Here is a 23390-nt window from a genome sequence, read left to right as displayed (position 1 = left end):
ATTACGCACTTGAGTTCTATTTTTAAAGGTGTGTTTTAGTTACCGTCACACTGAATCATCAGGCAAGTTAACGCATCACTAATCCTTTTGATTACACACTCTCCTTTAGAGAAGGCTCCATCATTTCCTGCTTGCACCTTGAGATGTTTGATCAATTTCCAGGCCCCATCTGTGCCAACATGTCAACTGGGTGAACAGCGGTTGTAAATATTGAAATAGATAAAAATAGATAAAATCCATGAATGAAGCTAATTGAGTACGGAGGACATTGGAAAAAAGACAAAGTTAATGATGAACACTGACACAGAATAGATGGATGGATGATGGATGGTGCTAAAAGGAGAGAATAAAGGGCAGGGACCAGGAGCAATGGCACGGCCCCCTGTTCCCAGGTGCAGAGGTGAGTTAGGGAGCGTTGATGAATTATACACCACTGCGCCGTTTCAAAATCATCTGATCTGCTTTTGGTGCTATCAGAGCAGAACATGTCAAAACTCCACACAGGAATTCGACAGCCACGATGCAGCAGAATTAAGAATCAAAAAGGCTGAAAAGAGGCGCAACAGGCTGGAGTGATGTTTTTCAGCGCGGTGTGATTCCTGCACAATCACATAATGTCAGCGCCTGGCAGCAGCATCCTCTGGAGGATTCTGTGGGAGGTCAGCGGCTCAGAGATCACGGCAGCACAAATGTGAAGGTGAGCTGTGAGGACGGAGAGGAAAAACATCCTTTCGGCTGACTTAAGTCAACTTGATAAATGCTTAGATGTCGAATCTTCCGGTAACTGCAGCATCTGAACAAGACAGACAGCTCCAGCTTGTTAAAATGGGCGTGTAACGCTGAGGAGACTGTCAGAAGGTGAATAATGCCCCTTGAACAAACTGAGCCCTCAGAGCTCGTGTATCTGGAGAGACACATTTTAAGATCAACCTAAATAACAAAACTGGGACTTTTGCAACTCAAACGCCAGCTGCAATCAGTTGGATACGCCTAGGAAGCAGCGCTGCACAATACAAAAAGAGAAAATGAGCAAGTAAAATGTACAGACGCTGGCAAATCCGACTGAATTCCATACAGCTGATTCCTGCAGCTGCAGCTGGCACCGAACCTCAGTGTGAAACAGCAAAAAGCATCAAGCTATAAAGCAAATGCTTCTGGCTGTAGAGCATTTATGATGAGTTGTTTCAGGTTAATAGCATCGGCGTCTCGCACTGATCTTTCATCGTTCTGACTTTTAAATGTTTATATCTGCAATTATCCGCATTTTCTTGTTAACATTTTTTCCATTCAGCAGTTTGAAGTCTGTTACATTTTCTTTCAGCCAGTTTCAATTTGACTTGATTCCTTATGTATTTCTTCACATTCTTTTGCTGCTCTGACTCTGGTTCCCATTTTCTCTTCAAACCCACCATTTTCTTAGCAAGCTCTTCAGCCAGCAGCTTGTTCTGGACGCTCTTCTCCTCCACCTCCAGGCTCTTCTGGTCATAGTTGAGCGCCAGCTCCTCCAGGGCCTGGAGAACTTCCTTCACCTCGGTCTTGGCCGAGTCGTTCTCGGTCTGCAGCCTGCAGAGCTCCGACTGCACCCGCTCGCTGTCACCGCGGGATGAGGCCAGGAGCTGAGGGAGGCAGAGAACAGCAGAATCTATACTGTCAATGTTTACATAATGGCTGTAACGATCTCTCCACCAAATCCCTCTGTACCGCCAACCAATTACTGAGCAGCACAGAGTTGTTTATACCACTCGTACAATCACCAGGCAGCAACAGTACAGTGCTACAAAGGGCTGGATTGCATTTCCTTTTTTGTGGCGTTTAAGGAATTCTAATTTCTAGAGGTTGTTTACACAGAACTACTTGCGAATGCCTTTGTTTCAGAAGCTAGACAGTATTCTATTATTACTCTCAGTTTCTGTATTTGGGATTGCAGCGATACTGTCTGCCACTCAGTCAAACCGCCCAATGCTGTACAGCAGAGTTCTCGTACCTCCTCCTGCTTGAGCATCTGCTCCTTCAGCTTCTCAACCATCTGGCTCTGGTGGTTGATCTCGTCATCCTTGGGTGAAACAGAGACACATGGTATAGCAGCAGTTCATTTGCAGCGTGGCGTCTTACCCAAACTGGTAAAGTCCACATTGTCAACTCGTTTACTTTTGGTTTCACTTTCAGCTTCAGAGGTTCTGAGCTCTGATGCTAAAATTGATATTTGGTAAGTTTCCATATGAAGGAGCAATCTATAAAACTCAGTTTCCTGGTATTTTGTGTTATTTTTATTGTTTATTTTAATATCATAATTGGTGTGGATTTTCTTTTTTGGTGGTTTTTGCTGCTCTGTATCCTCCAATGAAATGTATCCAAGTGAAAGCACACACAGGCGGCACATTAACTTCATCATGGATCACTGAAAAATTAGCCCCATGTAAATATATGTTTAATATATATTGTTATTTTGTGTAGGATGCATAGTGGTTTATTTTAGGTTGAGAGATTAATAAAGATTCATTTATGAAAACACTTCCTGTGCAATCGGCAATTAATCAAGCAGATTTTTATAACGAGCTCCTTCTTGGCGCCAACACATATATAGTGTGTAGTAAAGAATGATCTACAAAAATGCTGCAAAATCAGAGGAGGAATATGGATAATTAGCATCCCAATTAGCATAAATTTCCATAGATGTGTGCATGTGGAAAATAACAAAGGTGTTTTATCAAAATCATGGTAAATATTAGTCACAACACAGATGCAGCGCACATAGTTAACTAAATTAAACAGTAAAATCTGCCGATCTAGCTTTATGGAGCACAGCAGATGCCTGCTTTTGATGAATTCCATCTACATAGAGGGACTAAATTATGAAGCTGATCTTGAATTCATTAACATAAATAATGCATGCGCGTTTCGCTCCATGAACTCGTGTAATGTGTGTGCATGCAGATGTGCGTTCATGTTCACAAACAGTCCTCCGTTCCTCACCTTATCGTCCAGCTGTTTGTAGAGCTTGCGGATCTCCTCCTCGTATTTCTGCCGCTCCTCCTCGGAGATGTGAACCACTATGGAGGAGGCCAACGAACAAGAGCTGCAGGGGCTGCAGATGTCGAGGAGCGGCTCCTCCGATTCACCTGACACCAGGGGGTCCTCCTGTGATTCTGACTGCAGCCGCTCCAGCACAACATCCTCACCTGAAGCAGCACAACAGAGGAGTTTAAGTGACATTTTTAATTATGATACATCACAGGATCAGTAACTAAGGCATGTTATCCTTAAACATGGGCCCTTCTCTTACTTATGAATATATTTATATACTGGATTTAAATCTTTTTGGTACTATAATCATCTTCCGCTTCAACAGCAGATGTACTGTATCTTTCAGGTGACCGGCGTTTTTCAGCCTGCTTCATTTGATGAAGAATTTGACCCTGAAGGCAGTAAAGTGGTTTGAGTAGGCTAATTGTGCACGAGCACAAGCATCTAATGTGGTGGAGAACGGAGAGAGAGCAGCCTGGACTGGCTGAAGTATTAGTGGAAGCAGAGCTTGATTCTTGCCCTCAGGCGGCCCTCAGGCGGCATCAGTCTCATTAATCACAATGAGGAGCTGATACTGTTGATATCCTGTAACATTTAACACTTGCAACTGCATGCATAACTGCAACACTGCAAATAAAATGTGCACAATGTGACTTTTAGAGTTTTTAAATCAATAAAGGCTGCTGAATCCAAATGCAACACAATGTGCAAACACAGTGGCCTCAGGAGGAAACCCTGTGGGTCGTTCTGAACTGAAGAGACAAATAATCTGTCTGAGGTGGAGGTCAACGATAATTATTAAGGGAGCGCTGACTTGGGGAGAGTAAGTTATAAGGGGGCACTGAGGGGTGAACAGGGGTAACAGTATTGTCAAAATGATCCATTAGGGAATTACAACCTCTAAATTGCGAGAGAGACTCAGAACAAAAGAGGAGATGCTGAGATGAGACAGTGGCGATTGTGCTGTTCAGAGAATAACTGAGGGGAATGGTGCAAGACCAGGAATCGATTCCGCTGATAGGTGCTCAATAATGACGTGTTAGGGCAGTTTTAAAATTCAGCTCGATCACTGAGGACAAAGAAAGAGGAACGCGCGGTGGGATTCATTACAAAGCTTAAATGTCAGCCAATCACTGCAATCAAGAGGATCGGCATTTAAAGCCGGCTCCAGCCTGGCAGGAGAGGATGTATGCGGAGAGATGTGGGAGCAAGTGTGCACAGGTTTGTGCACATGCATGTGCTCGGGTGTGAGAGGATCAGTGAAGTATTAACGGGATTAATCAAATAAAGCCTCCGATATTTTAGCACAATGTGAGTGCAGTCAAATTAGACAAAGTGTGAAAGTCTGAATGACATAAATGCAACATCCCAAAAAAGGATGTCATGAGTGTTTGGGGCCTGAGACCAGCCAGCTTGTCTGGCTGCTTCACCGCTTGCGTGTGTCTTGATGATACCAAGGGAGTTTAAATCCACACACAGACTGAAAACAATGTCCTCTGGGAATCGGGCTGTTAATATCTCAATATGGGCAGTGAGTGCTCCTCCATGCATGAACAATGACTGGAACAAGGAGACTGTGCCTGGTTTTATGAGGGACCGTCTGGCGTCTCTTGACATTTGCTGCTTTACTTAAATCCTATTTTTCCGCAAATATCCTTCAAAGAAAACAACAGCTAGTTTATTTTTTCCCTGAAATTTACAATATTTTTCATAACTATATGAATTATTTTAACCTGTGGTGTTAATTAAGGTGTTATAATACAGCTTAAAGTAAAAATAAGGCTGTGCAACAGTTTTTCTCATTCCCTTCTCTTCTATTCTCCTCTTTTTGGGGACCAGTCTGATAATGGTGGGAGTATTACCACTTCTCCACTGCTCCAGCTCAGCCTCCAGCCTCTGAATGGTATCCTTCATTGACCTGTTCTTCTCCTTTTCTTTCTCATATTTCTTCTTCCACTGCTCGGCGGTCAGCTCCAAGTTCACCGTGACAGTGTTTCGAATGGTCTTGGCTCTAATTGGAGGGAGGTGGGGGAGGAACACGGGTGGAGTGGAAATGAGAGGATGGGGATGAGGCAAGATGCAGGAAATGACAAAAGAGCAAAAAGTGGAGAGAATCGGACTGTCAGAAACCATATTTCAGCCGTGGCTGCTCAATGAAAATGGCCTGCACCTCATTAATTTCCATGTAAATGGGATCTGTGCCAGCTGTTTTTGGTGGACCATGGAAAAGGAGGAATATCTGTCTCTTTGTTTAAAACAAAATCCAAACAGGAAACCTCCTAAAACATATTTACAATGAGATGTTAAAAACCACGAGGTTCTAACGTGGGGCTATAAATTATTGCTCAAGGATGACGTAAATCCACACCATCAGAGCTGAAACATTTATGCCGCTACGGCTGCTGCACTTAACTCCGGCTGTGAATTTTGAATTAGCGACTACGACTTCATTTCACACTCCACTAAGAAAACGCTAATTAATTCCCTGACGCTAGCAAGACAAGCAGTAATATTTAAGGTCCTGTCACCACAGAGGGATCACTTATGTAATGCACCTGTGGTAGGCTAAACACTGAGCCTAAATCAGAGCCTAAACAGAGAATATAATCGATCCTGCAGCAGTCAGTGACCATTTTGCGACTTGCCGTTGGCCGAACATCAAGGTGGATTTGCTCTCCACGTCATTGTAGCTGGAGGGAGAGCAACAGATGAACATGGTGGTGCGGCAGTTCCCACCCAGAGAGTCCTGCAAGATGCGGGTCATTTTGCTGTCACGGTACGGCACGTGGGATTTCTGAGGGGGAGAGAGAAGGATGCAGTGATGGTCAGCACGGCACAAAAAGAGGATTAAAAGATTGAGGAGAACTGTTGCATCAATGAAAACTTGCCAATCAGACCGGCCAATTTTATTGGTTTATTCAACTGTCACACTGTAACAATTTGTAGCTGACGGGCGAGGGGACCAAATCTAGCAACCGTGTCCCTGTAGGATTCATCTCATCCAGTTTTAAAACTGAATATCAATATGTGAGGATTCAGTAAAAGCCTGGGATTAAGTTTATCCACCGCATGGGTTCAATCTACCATCAATCTAATATTTTCTTGTCTTTTTATGAGATTTGTGCGTGACAGCTTATTCAGATTCAGAAGACCTACAGTCATAAAAAGTAATATCCAAAATACTTTTATGCATTATCCACAACATTCAGGGGAGGGAGAATAATGACACTGTGGCTGCACGCTGGCCCGTTTGCTAAAAATGTTGCTTTGAAGGATGTATCAGACATCTGTTCAAAACAAAGATCCTACAGGAAAAGCTTTGCGCCGCTATACGACACGCTAGAGGAGGGAAGCATGGCTCCACCGTACCGTTCCCTCAGCCAAGGCTGAGATCACGTTTCCCAGGGCTGACAGAGACTTGTTGATGTTTTTGGCCTCATCCAGGACTGCTCCCTCTGCACCTGTCTTACTGACCTGACACAGATACACACACATAAGAGCAATTAGTCAGAGAAATGTTAATATGCAACTCCTTGAACTGAAAACTCAACTTTTTTAGGTTCACTAGAGCAGTGTCGTTGAATTTTTGAATTCTTCTTTAAACCAATATTCTAGTTTTATTACTAGTCCTTGTGCTACCATCGCACATTAACCGATTTCGCACGTCTGGAACATAAAGCTTTGAACATGCGGTAAATTAACATCCAATTTTCTTGAAATTCTACCGTTCGTTCCAGTAAAATCCTCAACACCTGCCGAGAAACTCAGCACATCCAAGTAAACCCAATTAGTGCCACCAAAATGGATTATCTCCTCAGTGAGCCCGTATCCTTCCAGGAGAGCATAAGCATATAAAAAGAGCATTTTAGGTGTTGTTGTGATTGCAGCAGCCATAAACAGCTTGTACAGATAGGCTGGTTTGGAGATGCAAGGCATTACATTTTAATTGGAGAGGCACAACAGACACATGGTCGTTCTGGGATGTAATTATTTATGGTTAGATAATGACGTGCTTAATTATAGATGAGAGCAAGTTGATATCAAAGCCCTCCGCTGCATCCAAGGACCTCCTGTTAAACAATGTTAAGCTGAAACATCTAAGAAGTTGTGTTCGAACCGTTTCCTCCTTTCTTCCCACCCCCGCAGGGATGACCCACACTTAAAGATACAGCATCAGCGCTTTGTTGCAACCCAAGGATGCCAGCTTCTGTCAACACTCTGTTACCGTTTTGCTCTGAGCACATTTAATTGCGTATCTGCATTACTTTGACCGCAGAAGATGGCTGCTGTTCCGATGTGGGGTTTTATCTGCCTTTTAGAGGCGACCTACAGAGCGCAAGCCTTTGCAGGCGCGGCATAATGAGGCGAGACGACTCAGGTTTAAATTCTTCAGAGAGGAGAAGCAGAAGCTCTTGGTCACTCTGTTTAATGATATGGACTGAAAACTTGCTCTAAAAGCTACCCAAAACAAAGGAAAATAATATTTGTGAGGAAATATTCCTGACCCGCAGAGATGGAAACTAGCGTTGATATACATCGAATTTAGCATGAAGATCTGGGGAGACCCCGCAGGTAACCAGCCTTGGCTCCCAGACTTGGCTCCCAGACTTGGACACCTGTCCTCTGGGAGTGGATTTGAGGTGAGGAAGTTCTCTGATTTGGGATCTGGAGAATTAGATTGGCATCGAGCTCTTTATCAGAGCTTGAGTCACTGCGTCACAAAGGCAACAAGTCCACATCCAATAGAACGCGAGAAGCCAGTTTTTTCCACTGAAACGTTCAATGTGGGCGGTTTTAATTCTTACACTCACACTCGAATATTAATTAAGGGAAAAATTCCAGTTTAGCTCTAAATTCCTTTTATTGAACTGTTTTATTTTAAGCCTTGGCGCTGGCAGTGAATTTAAATATTCCTAAAGAAATAAAAAGCAGTTTACCTTTTCGCTGCCGGCGAGGTCGACGAGGTAGAGCTTTCCACACAACTTCTGCTCCGTCTCCACATTTTCCTGCTTGATGTTTATCAGAAAGATGCTGTGACTTCGGGAACTGTGCTCATTCATGTCTTGAGGAGAAGGGGGGAGAGACAAGCAGCCCATTAACACTCCTTGAACAAATTAGTTGACTTCACAGCTTATGTTTCTCACCCTTGCACCTTAGAAGAGTTGAACTGCGATCAAAGAAATAAAAAAACAAACCCAAAAATAATGGGTGAGAGCAGAAATCTGCAGAACCAACAAGCGTGACTCACTGGTAACGGCAACATGGCGGTTCAGCTTGCCCTCATCTATCACATCCATAACTTCCTCGGGGCTCGTGACAAATCGCTCCGTGCAGCCCTTATTAAAAACAAAGCACAAACACTCATTCATTCCCAGGAAAACAAACAAACATCTGTACCGAAATATACACAACGCGCTGCATTAGGCTGCACAAAACCTTCCATATATGCACATTCCCTGCAGGTTACGGGTGCAAATCTGCACTAATCTATCGAATCTGCTCTGCCTTTATATGCATGCAACAATCTGTAATGCTGAGGCCCAACGTCAAAGAGAATCAGGCCGCAGTGCCGATGACTCACCTTCACATATGGAACTCTGTATTTGTCTTCATGCACTGACAGATTGGTTTTTGTCACTGTGGAGAGTGGGGGGGGGGGTCAGACATCTTGTGGGTGCATGAATTATTAAACACAATTTAAATTGCACTGTTACCAGACCAATGTCCATTTGTTTTTAAATATGCTCGAAATTCATTTTCTTTGGATCCCCCCACCATGAGGATGATGGCTCTGCTACCAGTAGAACCAGAGCTATTCATGCACACCATTGCCTGCTTTTGAATAGCCAGTCAACTGTGATCGCATTTCTCCAGGTTGCAGCAGGGAAATTGTTCCGAATTATTACTTTTTTCATCATCCCAGTTCCTGCACTGTGACGGCGTCTCTATAGAGCGTTCTGTGCCCTGCCTCAAATTCGTCTCACTTTTTTGTCACGAACGGTATTGTTAGTCTAAATGTTCCTCAACTGCTTCACTGCATACAAATAGACCGGTTTTATCGTTGCCGTGGCACCATTTAAAGATGTAATCATAGTGAACGCTGCCTTGACTTTCCATTATAGCTGTGGCTTATATTAAACTGTATCCTGGTGATATAACCACCAGCTGCAATGTAGAGGTTCTTCTTTATTCTTCTAATTGTATTCATCATTAACAGAAGCTGATTGTATAATATCTGGTGCTTAGGTTGCCAATGACTACTGTTTACTTTTTATAACTAATTTATTTCAGGCATCGTTGCTGATGTAATTAAAGTTAACTGCATTCTGAATTCCCTTTCAGTTGTCTTGCTGTTCTTTGTTTAAATCAATAGTTACTCTGTTCTGACCATGTTCTCTGGGCGGAAACAGCTAAAGACACCCCATGAGATTGTATTTACAGATCCAGATGAGGCTGCACATACGCACCATCTAGCAGGTCCCGGATTTTGTCCATGTAGATTTCAAAGTAGGAGACCTGCATGTTGACATAAAAAGGTGGGGATAAAGGAGAGAGGGAATGATGGGATGTAAAGGTTGTCGCTGATGCTGCGCTGTTTGGCGCAGGCTCATTTTTAATCATGCTTTATCCTCTACTAGAAGACTGGCAATAAAAAGAGAAATGTAAAAAATGCTGTGGGCTTATTCTTGTATATACGTACATTACCTTTTCAAGCTTTAGCTGGCCGTGATCGACACATTGGTGCAAGAATAAACCAGGGGCAGAGATATCTTCAGTTTTTTAAACCATTTTTTAGCTTTTAGAGCTTCTATTGAGATGTAGTGACCCAAGACGCTTTGCTGCTGCCGTCAGCAGCCTCAGCAGGGATGACTTCTAACTTTTATTCTCCAAAATCAGAAGTTTGAAGAGCTATCCCCTCCCATCCGCCACACCTCCACTCTAAACTTTTGACTTTTTGAACTGAATACAACCCTGTGCTCCAGCTGCAGCAAATGACAAATGAGGCAGTTGAGACCAACCTTTATGTGGAATTCTAGGTTCTCATCCATGGCAAATATGTGTTCAAAGATGTCTTCTGAGATCCGGGGGATGATTCCCATCCCTTGGGAATCGTGAAGATTACCCTAAGAGAACAAAGCGGAAAGAGGGGAAAGTAGCATAAATGCCTTAAGTATAGGAATACTGAAAAAGGAACGAGGCTGTTCCCCAAAGACGCTTCTAAAAGAGGCTTGTTCCTACAAAAGCCTTGTGAAGAAAGATGGCAATTAAAGGGAAGTCGGGAGCTGCTGTGACGATGTAACGCTAGTCTACTCTATATATATCTCTGTCTGCCACGGAATAAGTTGACCTTTTCAATCATATAGTATCAATGTAATATACCTCCATGGTATGTGTTTTTCCCGAGGCGGTCTGGCCATAAGCAAATATGGTCCCGTTGTATCCACCCAGTACATCTAAGGGCAAAAGAGGAAAATAGTTTAAAACTGGTAAATTGTTGACATCAAATGATGATGAAGAGCTGTCATTAGTCACTACAGAAGCCACTGAATCTTGTAATTTTGGCACCATCTTGCAATTTTGGCACCATATAACAAGGAAGTGAGGCGGATTCATGTCAAGGACCTGTCCCATCACAAGGGACAGGTCAGCGTTGGCCATTTTATCAAACCCAAACGCAACTAAAAATGCAGGAATGTACACTAGCTTGGTAAGATGTTCTATAATATCTGCCTTGACTTCCATCAGAAAGAAAAGGAGGGGGCAGCGTGTATCCTGTCACCAGAGAGCTGGAAGTTCTATTTTCCTGTTTTTGGGGCAATCTCTGTCGTTCATCTTTATTAACAGCTCGACAGACCCACGTCTGAACAAAAAACAGTGACAGAGGAGAAACCGGGCCATGACAAACACTTTTGACCTTTAGTCAAACAGATCGATCAGGCAGGGCCCCCAAAGCCTGTATCCACCAAAAACACTGTGCACAACTTAGAGAGCAACCTCTGCACAATAAATAACACCTACCCAGAGTCCTATACCCACTAGGAGTCACTCCAAAAAATATAAAGTGAGCATAAATACGATATTTCTCCAATTGATCTGCCAGGAGCGACCAGACGAGACCATAAAAGCATCATGGTGAAATGGACGGCCGACGTGGTTAGTGTTAAAAACACACAAGTACACATGCAGAGTGAAAGTCAGTATTGTAAATGAGGTGGAAAAATGACTAGAGACAGCAGAAACACCTCACTGAAAATTTCAGAGGAAAAGAACAAAGGTGTGAGATAAGGTCAAGAGCACAACACTGACAAGGGCTAAGAAAAACTCAGCAAAAGAAAAGGAGTGAACAGTCAGCGGGAAAGATTTCTCCCAGACACTTTCAAATCTCATGGTTCATCTCATTCCTTAACTTTGCTAAATCCCTTTGAAATTTCGCAAGCCCGCGATGCAGTTCATCTTTTCTTGCCATTTTCCTTCCTTTCAAACTACAGAGTAATCTTTTTCACCTTGAAAAACTCTTCAGGCTTCATATAAAACTAGTTCAATGGTAGTTCACATACACACTTTGTAGGTGGTACAAAAAAGCCTTAACAGGGGTGAGAAAGGATTAGAGATAAGGGGAGGAGCAAATGAAAAAAGGAAGACTCGATTCTCAAGGCTATTTGTGCCGTTTGATGTGGATACACCAATTCTGACCATTGTAATCTGCAATTATGTGCTGAACCCGGGACCTTGGCCTTAGCTGGAGGTCATGCACAAAACTGCACAGCATAACATGGCTATTACATGTCTCACAGCTCACAAATGTAAACTTTACAGGAAATATAAGGATAAGCAAGTGTTCCTAAGGGGTATATTTTCATATATCTTGTACACAAGCTAAAGCTGTAACTCACCTCTGACAATCTGCTTAGCTGAAGTGTTGTAGACCTCTTCCTGGGTGGTGTTGGTGGGAAATACCCGGTCGAAAACGTATGGCTTCCCCTGCAAACAGCAAAGTAGACCTTTATATCACAAAAGGAGCCACAGCTGTAATTTCTGAAAGGTGCGCATCACGAGTGGGACTCGAAATTCTGTGTGTTTTACAGACAATGGGAGATTTGAATGAGTGCAGTGCAGCATGAAGCATTTGGCAAAATTCCGGGTGACCTCGAGGACATGAAGTGAGATAAGCAGAGAGAGAGAGAAAGACAGAGACAGAGACAGAGAGACAGAGAGGGTCTAGGGTGAAGCCATTAGAGGCTGCACTGGAGGAGTTGTAGCGTAAAGTGATGGAGTGGAGGACAGAAATAAAGCCGATGAGTAAAAATGCAGAGACTGCAAGAGGAAGTCAATGACCCAAAACCAGACAATGTATTTTAGACAGTAAAAAAGTTGACTGAATGGAATTTTTGTTCATTTTTTCTCTAGCAAATACAGGACTGGGCATCAATGAACACATCCCACAACCCATGCTGGTGCTGGTGTATGGATATTTAACACCCAGGCCGGCATTAACACTCGATTAACACACACCAGTGACATCTGATTTATTGCACATTCCCTCACAGCAGCATATTCAGTAACACAGTGAAGATGGTACCTAGCAACAGTTCCCACCCATAGCTCCGGTTACAATATGCAACAATAAGAAGATAAGCTCTCGATTATATAACACAGACAATTCACAAGCATGTTTAACCTGATCATTTTTAGCAGCACATTGATTTGTAACTCTGACTACATGAGAGGTGCACTATGTTTTCCATCCAGAGATTTGTGCCAGGAAGACATTCAAAGCCCTGACGAACCTTGTGGTCACGTTTGACTATGAGACATCCTTTAGAAAAAACATAAAAGAAAAGAGGACAGTCTTCTTTCACTGATGTAATAGTGTCAAAATTCCAAACATTCTGGGAAAAAACAGATCAATTGTGCGTTTTTGTTACTTCAAGGCTGGACAACTGTAATTCACTGTTAATCAGTTGTCCAAACTGCTTCATTTGGGTAATCCTTAAAGTTTTTGCTTTTTGCCCTTTGGCTTTCGATAAAGATCTATTCTATTCTAAAAAAAAAGTAGAACAGGAGGCAGAGCATTCGCTTTCCCATCTCCTTTTCTGTGGAATCCCAGTTTGGATTCATCCATCATTTAAAGGCTAACCTAGAAACTCTCCCCTGTGATAACGCTTTCATGTAAAGCTGGCCCAGGTAACCATGAACCATGACTTAGTTGGGCTCTTATACATTTATGCTGTTGGCTGATTTCCCATGATGCACCAGGCACATATACTCCACTCTCCTGTCTGTCACCTTGCATGTAGTCACATGGTTCTAGTGTGCAGCGCGTCATTACCCCGGAGCTCCGTGATTTTGACCTGGTGGGGCTCTCTTCTATGATCCTGGCTTCACCAGCCTCCCCAACACTCATTATTTACAGCTACCATTTCCGACCTGCTGATTGTAGATCATATAATTATACATCACATCAACAAACACAGATGTACCAACTGACGCAGAATCAGTTCTTTCTCTCTTCCCATAATAATAAATGGATGATCAGTGTAAACCCATTAAGCCTCTATAATCATTTCTTTGCTGGTTTAAACTAGTCTTTAATCCATTGTTAATCTTTCATCTATCCTGTGGTACTCTGTGTACCCTTGTTTAGATCAGGTTTATGTAACGCATGTATGGATTATTTGGTTGATTTGGATAGTGTTTTCTCCTCTCCCGTGCTGGGTTCTGCTCAAGGTTCTTTCCTATTAAAACAGAGCCTTTCCTTGCCACCACTACACACATTGAGGGCTCTGGGTCCTGTAAAGTGTCTCAATACAGTATTTTATTTCTGAAGCAATATGAACTGAACTGAGTTGAAATAAATTGAGCTGAATTAAATTTTCTGTGTTACAGAGCTGCTGTTGTTATCACCGTCGCCTCGTAGGAAGAAGGCTCCAGGTCCTCCTCATATGTGCTTGGGTTCTCTCCTGGTACTCCAGCTGCCTCTCACAGTCCAAAGACATGCATTTGGAGGATAAGTGAATTGACCGTAGTAGCAGTGCGAAGGGATGTAGGGGGTAGAAGATGGATGGATGATTTTTTAAAGGGGCAGATCTGCGGTCACGGTGCAACAATCAGAATTTAAGTCTTGTTCTCAAAATTGTTTATAACCAGATATGGTGCTCAACTTGGGATCGTTATTCATTATTAACCTTAAAAAGGCTCTAAATGGCATTCTAGTCTGTAAAAAGGTATTTTTATCTTGTGGCCTCACAATAATGGTCTCTGAACTACTCTTGAAACCCAGTTTCACTGCCAAAGTAAGAGCTTTACTGTTGTCCAGAGGGATGTATTGTCGGTTAAAGCACCAGCTAGTATATCCATACTAGTTTTTCACTCATTTCAAAACTGGGGGAAGCAAAGCTATTTAAGCATGTGCATAAGTGATGGAAATCAGAGCTGCAGTAAAAAGCTGCTACATGTGGTGGGTGAGTCGTCACAATATTTTACAGGGGTTCCAATGTTGCTGCCATTCACACTTCTAAGGCTTTACGGTCTTCTATAATCTGCCGCCAGGAAAATGACATTTAAGTCAGAACATTTGAAGTCATACATCGCAGGGGGATGGTCTAAACCATGATTATCTGTCTGCAATAGCAGCGTGAGATAAAATACACCCATAATCCCCTGCACCTCCAAGTATAACGTGCTCTCATCCCTTTAAATAATACATTCAACAACAACTTAAACACAAAACCCCTGTGCACATAAATACAGCATTAGCTGAATTATCAATCTCAATGCCTCATTTTCCTACATCGTCTTGCATCTTATCAAATTCTCTTTCTGTTTCCAAACACATTCATTATGTTGTCAAGGATTTCAAAGCGCATTTGGAAAATTTTGCTTTTACATATCTGTCAGAACACAACACTTTCCATCTGTGCCGAGCATTCACATCCGCCCCATTGTGCATATTTTGTAAAAAATCAGTAACAAAATGGTGATGAATAATGAAAGCCAACATTTCGAGATGAGAAACCAAAGGGAACAAATTAAGTTTGGGGTTATTCATATGAGCCACGCCATGCTACAATAATACCAGTATATTTTTTTAACATTCGAGGTGTTTAAAATCAATTTTCTATTATTTAGAGGACCCGATCAAGTCCAATGACCAAAATATTGCTACGGCAAACAGAAAAGACAAATGAAAACCGGTCAGTGCAGTCAGTGGAGAGACTTCGGGTGTTTTTCTCTGAGAGCTAAGCGCTTCTATTCTAACCTACTTTATAAAAGAGACCTACAAAGGCCTGATGCAATTTGTCATTTCCCAAGAGCTTTAGAAGGAAATCAGGCAGCATTAATGTAAGATGGCGAGTCAAAACCCACCTCCAAGGGGCTCACACTTCCAACTTTACATAAGATAAGAGATCGAAAATGGGGGATAGTTTGGAGATTTTGTATTTACTGTCCATTTATTCAGAATGGTTTAGTTGTAATTACAGGTACAAAAAAGCTCTTCCCATCCGTTCTCATTATGGCCAATTCCAACAAGACATTTGCAACATTATAGCTTGTAGATCTGCGCATGCAAGGAGAAGAGGGTGAGCGTAATTATGATTTACTCATCAATGGGCTGAATAAAATGAATCAGTTATATTTGGTGGCTGAAAAATAAGCCGTTGCTAAACATTTGTTCTATTGGCTCCACTGTTAGTGCACTAATCCCCTGTGCTGTGTAAACATGATAATAGCATAAATGTTCTAAACAGCAATGCTGGTCCATTTCTCTGCCTAATCTTCCGGGGTTCGTCAATTTAGTTCAATCGATGCATGTAAAGTTGGGCACACCATTCCGGGGAATGCTGGGAGACCTGGGGCATAGTGGACCTACGTATTTTAGACATGCAGTTATAAGAGATGCTGAGTAACAGACTGGCAAAAGAGAAAATTAAAAAGGTAACATAGGATGTATTGGAAGAATTATTTAATGCGTTAAAATTGCCTGATAAAGGGTGAGTGAATAACAACCTGTAATCAGCACAGAGAAAGGATGATAGTTGAAAAATGAAGTAATTTCGTCAACCATGAGCAATAAATAACAGACGGCAGAGAACAGAGGGAAAAGTGAGGACAAGAAAATGATATTGCAAGAATGCAAAATGGGGCGAGTAAGAGAGGTGAAGCAGCAGCTTTTGAATTCAGATGGAGGTCTACCAACCGAGAACAGGACTCAAAGCCAAAAAGAGATGCTGCCTTAAAGTCCTACTTAACCTTTAAAAACGGTACGCAATTAGAGAGGTTTCATTCCTTTCACAGCCTTCCTCTCCATCCAGCTCCATATCACATCATCTCACCCACTAGCAAGGAGATATATAGCCAAACATTTTATAAAGCAGAGCTGGACAAGATGATAAGATCCTCCACGTGTTCTTCCTCCTCCTACGTGTTTGGTGGGGGGGCTGACTGGCAGGCGGCTGCTCATTTTCTGCTCCACAGCTCCTCTGCAGTGGCGTTGATGTGAGAGGCGGTACGGATTGACGGCAGAGGTGGGAAAGAAGAAGAGGGCCGTGTTTTCTTTCTAATCAAACATTGCGTGGGAGTGTCATTGCCAGCCTCTATATTTCAAAATAAATCTCCTCCTTGCACACAAGAAGAAGCAGTTCGTGCTGCTGATGCCGCCGTTGTCAAGCTAAGATAATGACGCCATTAGTGATTGTTATCAAGAACAGAGAAGCCCAAACAGCAAAACCTCCAGTCACACAAAATTTGTCCTGACTGCCTTCGGGACAAATCGTCTCGGCGACAACTGAGCGCTGAGATCCCAGGGAGGGGGTGGCAGTATTTCTGAGTTGTCTTGCAGCTATTTTCCACATACTGTATTACAGCATTCCCTGGAATGCGTGTTACTTCTCTACTCACAAATATTTAAGCCAGAACATTAGAGCGTTAACACTCATTACTGCACTCCGCAATTACATTCGTCTCCCTCAGTCGAGTAGTTTTTCCTTCAAAGATCCACAGATAGATTTGAAGCAATTAGTCTTCCATCGAAGGGGAACGTCGTGCATAATTTACCGAGAGGAGCAGGAGAGCGAGGAGCAGGAAAACAGAAGGAAGGGGGCGATTCAGGCTTCAGACTGGAAAAGAAGAGCAACATCAAACCTTCGATGGAAATTAGTGGAGAGATAGAAAAAAGGAGCTCCTTCTGACTCTATTTGATGAAGCTGAGATAGAGAATGACTGCCTGAGAGATTCACCACAAAAGGATGGAGGCAGCAGGCAGGAAATCACAGCAAATCTCGCTCCACTCAAGAGCGAGAAACTTGGAACCTCTGGAAGTGAGCAGAGGGCGCCTGTTGCCTTTAATAAAATCAAAATTGTTTTTTGAATCTGATGTATTCATTTATAGTCTTGTATGTATATGGTGAACTGAAAAACAGTATTCAGATTTTCATCTCCCTCAAAACCAACAGGGACTTCACTTCTGCTGCTGCAGCCTTGTTTGCGTTCACAGACTGGCTCTCTCCACCATTTGGTGCTGAGTCGTTGGTGCACGGTGGGGTTTTCTTTTGTTTTTTGAGACTTATTAATGAGAGAAAGAAAAACTGTCTGCTGTTGCGGCCAGCAATGTTCTCAGAAGTTTTAAAATAAAGCACGGTTTTGGCTGTAGGGCTGAATGGTGAGCTCCGGGAGTAGGAGAAGATTAAGCTCATGGGGGATTAAAGGGTTCAACATTTGGGGAAATTCTATTATTCCGTTCTCAGGAAAATGTAAGAAAAGACTCAGAGTATCCCTGCAGCTCTTCAATAACCCAGCCGCAGTAGAATTTACTCATTAACCTGTAATGTTTAAGTGCTTACAAAATCTAATGGAAGGGGCAGGTTACACAAAAACTGGCAAAATTGCGTTTCTGCAACGTGACTCAAGACACTTTGCAATTTAGCCTCATTTGCAACGCTGGCGCCAAGCCAAAATGTTCTCTCTTTTTTTTGCAAAGTTCATTATTTCGTTTGAAAATAATTACACGGCAAGCCACTATTGTAAACTAAAAGGTCCAATATACTGTATTACCTGAGCATTCATGGCTGCGGCCTAAGTTTTTGCCTTTAACAAAAATATTAAACATGCTGTGTCAAGTGTCAAATGATGTAGCCTTTGGCAGCAAACCCACATGAGCTGACTTGGGGACCATGAATACTTTCATCTGCAGGAGATGAAGAACCCAACGGTGATGCGATGCAACAGGGCTGCATTAAAACGTTGGGAATCGCCCGGATTCACAAAATGTATCAATAAATGCTATTTGGTGCTTTTTGTCTGTTTATTGTTGACTGGACAGCCAATTTAGATGAGTTGGGGCATTACAAATCTAGCAAGTGATCCACATGTGATGTGCAACCACCAGATTAGCTTGAAAATATGATGAGGATTTGGGATATTAAAGTGGATTACACATTATAAAAGAGGCTTTCAACAGAAATTTTTGAGCATTGTTGCAGGGAAAGCGGTCAAATATTAATAATGATGTTAGAGTATTTTATAAACAACTTGTCTGCAGGGACATAAGCGTTCTCTTTATTCTGTGTTCAAAACAAGCTTCTGCAGAGGAGATACAGTCCAGGCAGGGAAGCACGGCAGACTCCGCTGCACAGACGGGGAGGAATAGAGATGGAAACATGAGGAAGGAGAGGAAAACACTTGTCAGCGATGACAAAGACGGCTTGTCACCTAAGTGACACTTGGACTGTTCCAGTGCCGGCCGGCAATGTCACATTATATCCAGGCTCCCTCCTTCACTCGCTTTCAAGTTGTCAGTGTTGCAGATTCATAGTAACACTATATCAAACTGTGATCAACATGGAGAGTTTAGTTGTCCAACATGAAATGTGTTCAGCAACCTGAGGCTAGAGCAGAGAGCTAGAGTTCTGGTTTCGACGATGCCTAAGAGCCCAGCTTGGGCGTGGAGGACAGAGAGTCCTGAGTCTCAAGGGGAATATTTTATTTCAAAGGACATATCTCAGGTATTAAGTACAGGAAGCCATTACCCACAACCACTTGCATTTAAAGCAATCTGCTTAAGGTAAATCCAGCCAAATTTAATTCTCAGAGGACCCTGACAGCAGCTCTGTGCCAAACATCCTCAGTATTTGATGAAAAGGAAAGCTCTTCTCTTTTTCAGGTGACATGTTTACCTTAAGAAAAAGAAAAATAGCCCCATTCAGATTATTCCGTTCATCTAAAGGTGCATAATCCAAGCTACAGTGAGTGCGCTATGTGGCGTTATGATCTCTATGAATTTATATAAGAGTAAATGGAGAAAGTCAAAGCATGGTTACAAGAATATGTCACTCAAATCTGCTTGAATCCTTCTGCTTTTATGTGGGAAGACGCTTCCTTGGCAACATATTCAAATTCAAGTATGAATTTCAAAAGAGACTTAATCGGGACATAATCGCAAATGTCACAAGGTGAGAAGGAGAGCTGTACCATTATAGGATAAAGCAGAGGATAAGAGGATATATGCTGTCCTGGTCATATCTTCAAGTGACCCCCCCCCCCCCCAGCTGCTCCCTTAGGTGCCTAACTGACAGAGAAAGCTCTTACATGCCAGGGAGATGCAGCCTATCAGTCCTGTTATTAACTGCATGGGCCAGATAATCAATAATAAATTAGAAATAAGAACAGAACAAAATGGCAGATGCCATAAAAATCTAAAGACTAAATGGATGCTCCTTGATGAACTATGAACCCTTAAATGTAAAGGGAAACTCTAGGAAAAGCAAGCAGGGAGAAATTATTCATTTATTTTTGGGTTAAAATCCAGTTGAAAGTGGTTTTCTCTTGTGCATGAAATGACCTGTGTGAAAACAAGAAAATTGTGTTAAAAAAAACAAACATCAAATGTCAGTAACATTGTTGAGGATAAAGTGCTCTATAAATTCTGGGATGGGAGCAGTCCCTGTCTGCGCAAAGATAAAATGAGACCATTTGCAGAGATTTTATTCATGAAATGCTCTAAAAAGCCAATAAAAACGATTAATTTGACCAACAACCAAAATAGTGATGTACATTTAAAAACACTGATCCTCTAAGACAGGAAAAAAACAGTGACCTAGAGGTGGATGTCAATTTCCTCGAGTGTCAGATCAATAAACTAAATTGTAACTAATTCATGGGAATAGAAGAAGGGCAGGAAAGCTTGGGTCTCTTTGGGACTTCCAAGCTGTCTTATTACCATTCTAAATTAGCAGGAGTTGCTCAGGGGTCCTGGCATGTGCGCGCACGTGTGTGAACATGCACGTTTAGTCACGATGCACTACCCGCAGACGCCAAGGGCAGACATGGGGGACCAGGCGGCATCATAGGCAGAGCTGTGGCTAATGAAGAGAAGATGCTTCATTAACACTCCCCAGAGCCAAAATGCACGGCAGACACAGCCCATTGCTGTCAGAGTGGAAACAATGTGGACGGGCAAAAATGTTGACAGTTTGGCACATGCTTATCTAACCCTGGCGCGCGTGCATGCCGCATAAAAATAAAGACGAGCTGAAGGAACTGGCAGGAAAAGCTGCCGAGTGTGACTGCTGCTGCGAATGGGGTCAGTGTAATGTTAATATTAGGGGAAACAGGAGTTATATAACAGGTTAGACGGTTTGGATTCCTGCTGACAAGAAACCCACCCCCCCACACGCATGCAAACACACACACACAGACTACCACCATCAGCAGAACCTACCGGGAGCCATTAATTAAGGTGATGAGTTGACAGATTAAACTGAGCCATTCATCACATCATCCTGAAATTTACAGCTGAGTCATGAGAAAACAAGTAGCAGAATAATTACTGCTACAAAAATATGACATGAAGAAATGCACCGGGGGAGGGGGGTGGGGGTGGGGGCACGGAATGGAAAAAAATCAAAATAGACAGACAGGGACAGAAGGAGGAGCAGATGAGGCCTCAGCCGAGTGCATACAGTTGCTTCTTGAGTCTAACGGTGCAGATCTTGACCCTACACAGCAATCCCATTATGCTGCCTAATTGGATAGGGTGTGCACGCTGCAGCGATAGAATTAAAGCCAGCATCCCCCCAACCAGAGATGAAGGGATCCCTGCGGACCACAAAGTAGCATCCTTGAGAATGGACCTAGTGGCTCCTGTGCAACTATAAATAGAAAAAGGAAAAAAAAAAGACGCGAGACGTGCAGATGACTTTTTCATCCGTGGCAATTTACCCACCCTTAGATATTTTATATGCCTCTGCACCTTGGCAACGAATGAAGTGAATGAAGAGAAAGTGCCCTCCAATGAGCACAGCCGCAACTGCTGTGAATTTTTAATGACATTATCGTTCGTATTTTCTGCCAGAGCAGCACATCACGTGATTGTATTTTAAGTCTCAGCAACAAAAAAAAGAAAAAGATGAAGCGGAGCAATGCTGAAAAGTATGGCCTTTGGCATGACATATTGAACCTTTTGACAGGATTGTTTTAATCCTTTATTATTCCTGGAAATAAGATGCATCAACCTGTGAAAACAGCAGCCTGTGTTTCTCCAGGGGCTTTGTAGGCATACAGGAAAAAGGAAATCCATACGATAACAAATGGTGTGCAAAAAATGAGAAATTGAGAATCAATAACTCTTCATGCACGAGTATCAATTAGGCTGCGGGCAGACAGCCTGTAACACGTGTGCCCTGCGAGCCGATGATTGTAGCTTAAAGCACATAAAGTCTTACAGCTTCACGCAACCCCCGACAGGTCAGGGGTCAGGGCGGTCGAAAAGAACCACTCGTCATACATCCGCCGAAAGACGTACTCACACCTCCAGTTTGAGCCTGACAGCAAAATGACCAACACAAACGAGAGACCTTCCTCTTCCTTGTATGTGAGTCTCACTCCACCGGTCCGGTCCTGCTCTCGTTGGTCAGGTCCCTCACCCAAACCCCGCTGCCGCTGGAACGACGCACACGTGCGTGGTGATATCTGGCGCACATCGCCTGCAGCAGGAAATAGAAAATTCCATATCCTGCTGCCCCTGCAGTGGCAATGATTATTTATTTATGCATGGAACTGCGTCCAAAGTCCGATTTCTTTTATGATTATAACTCCTGCCACAGGTATTAGAGAAGCAATCTGTCCCCTGTGACATTACATTATTTTAAAGTGTCACACTACAGAGTGTTGAGATGACTGGTGGCCGTTCATGCATTTGACATGAACACAATAGTAATATGTATGTGGGCGGTTATATCTAAATGCATATATAAAGTCTGTAGAGAGAGGTGAAGGAGCCCATCCACATGTGAGGTTTCTTCAGATTGCTCTTATTTCTCAGCGCTACAGAGGCCGTTCACAGCAGTTATTTGTCATTATCTGTCAAAAAAAGGTCTGTATATCCTCCAAAGAGGTATGTATTCCCTGTTCATTTTAAGATATTTTTCTTTTATGATCCAGCCTCTCAGGGACAATTGACTGACTCTTTTTTCTTATCCTCGCCACTTCATGCTGCTGATGAGACATGGAAGGCTTTTCTTGAGTGTAAAAGGCTCTCATTAACTCACTGTGGAGTACCTGTCTAGCACTAAATAGGAGGCAGGCATATGCTGTGTCTGTCCACACTGGCGCTTTTAGCAGCTAAAAGGCCGCATGGGTCCCTCAGGACCGATGGGGGACCAAAACAGCTGCTTGTTGCAATAATAATAGGATTGGGTCAGAATCTACGAGTACTCTAACAGCAGAAACCACTGCCTTTTCTGTCAACACTGCAATTGATATTTAAAAAAAAAAACAGTAATACCCATGCATTAGCTGTATCTTTCACTGTATCTGCTGGGAGCTGTTTACATTTCCCACAAATAAACTAAGCAAAATGAATTTGGAAGCAGCATTTCAGACCTGGGGGGAAGGAGATCAATGAAGAGGTCTCACAAAGCAAATTGCAGTTCCAGCATCTCAAGTTTCACTGGAGCTGCCTTTGACTGTGACCATGAATCTTCATGTTTGGAGTCTGCCTGGAAAACACTCAAACAGGCGTCGGCTCAAAGCCACGGTGCTAATCTTTAATCGCTCCTAACCGCTGGTGAGATTCCGCCTGCACGGTCAATCGCTGACTTAAACCGCGGCCCCTGTCAATCAACTTCTGGGTGGAGCAGATAACTGCGGGACCGTCGGCGCTGCCAATATGTCAACATATTTTATCAACAGAGGCCCCACAGGCTGCCCTGCTCGCCTGTCTGACTGATGTTTAAAATCGATTAAATCTAATGGCCGAACAATTTCAATTCGCACATCCAGAAAGGAACGCAACAGGCTCCGAATTTACACTCCCAACAGGCCTGCGCACTTTGAATAAAACCTCTCTTACTTCACAAAAACGAAAACTG

At 42.8% G+C, this 23390-nt stretch overlaps 1 protein-coding gene and 1 long non-coding RNA gene across 2 annotated transcripts in view; both read right to left on the bottom strand.

Moving 5' to 3' along the window:
• LOC101072357 (kinesin heavy chain) overlaps positions 1-23390 on the bottom strand; it is a 38890-nt gene that overhangs the window by 13796 nt on the left and 1704 nt on the right. The window contains exons 2-14 of the mRNA XM_003973536.2: positions 11919-12006; positions 10405-10478; positions 10044-10148; positions 9492-9540; positions 8606-8661; positions 8273-8360; positions 7962-8086; positions 6394-6498; positions 5670-5818; positions 4887-5035; positions 2974-3179; positions 1985-2053; positions 1410-1616 (exon numbers count right to left, since the gene is read on the bottom strand). Coding sequence (XP_003973585.1) covers positions 1410-1616; positions 1985-2053; positions 2974-3179; positions 4887-5035; positions 5670-5818; positions 6394-6498; positions 7962-8086; positions 8273-8360; positions 8606-8661; positions 9492-9540; positions 10044-10148; positions 10405-10478; positions 11919-12006 — 1470 coding nt within the window. The remainder of the gene's footprint in view (positions 1-1409; positions 1617-1984; positions 2054-2973; positions 3180-4886; positions 5036-5669; positions 5819-6393; positions 6499-7961; positions 8087-8272; positions 8361-8605; positions 8662-9491; positions 9541-10043; positions 10149-10404; positions 10479-11918; positions 12007-23390) is intronic.
• Positions 19789-23063, bottom strand: LOC115246987 (uncharacterized). Its single transcript, XR_003886085.1, has 3 exons — positions 22903-23063; positions 20240-20381; positions 19789-19861 (listed from the first exon to the last, which is right to left on the bottom strand). It is a non-coding gene; the product is annotated as an uncharacterized lncRNA (long non-coding RNA).

The sequence above is a fragment of the Takifugu rubripes genome, chromosome 19, assembly GCF_901000725.2.
Source record: "Takifugu rubripes chromosome 19, fTakRub1.2, whole genome shotgun sequence".
NCBI lineage: Eukaryota > Metazoa > Chordata > Actinopteri > Tetraodontiformes > Tetraodontidae > Takifugu > Takifugu rubripes.
Note: the sequence above shows the minus strand (reverse complement) of the source record. Positions and strands in the feature narration are given on the sequence as shown.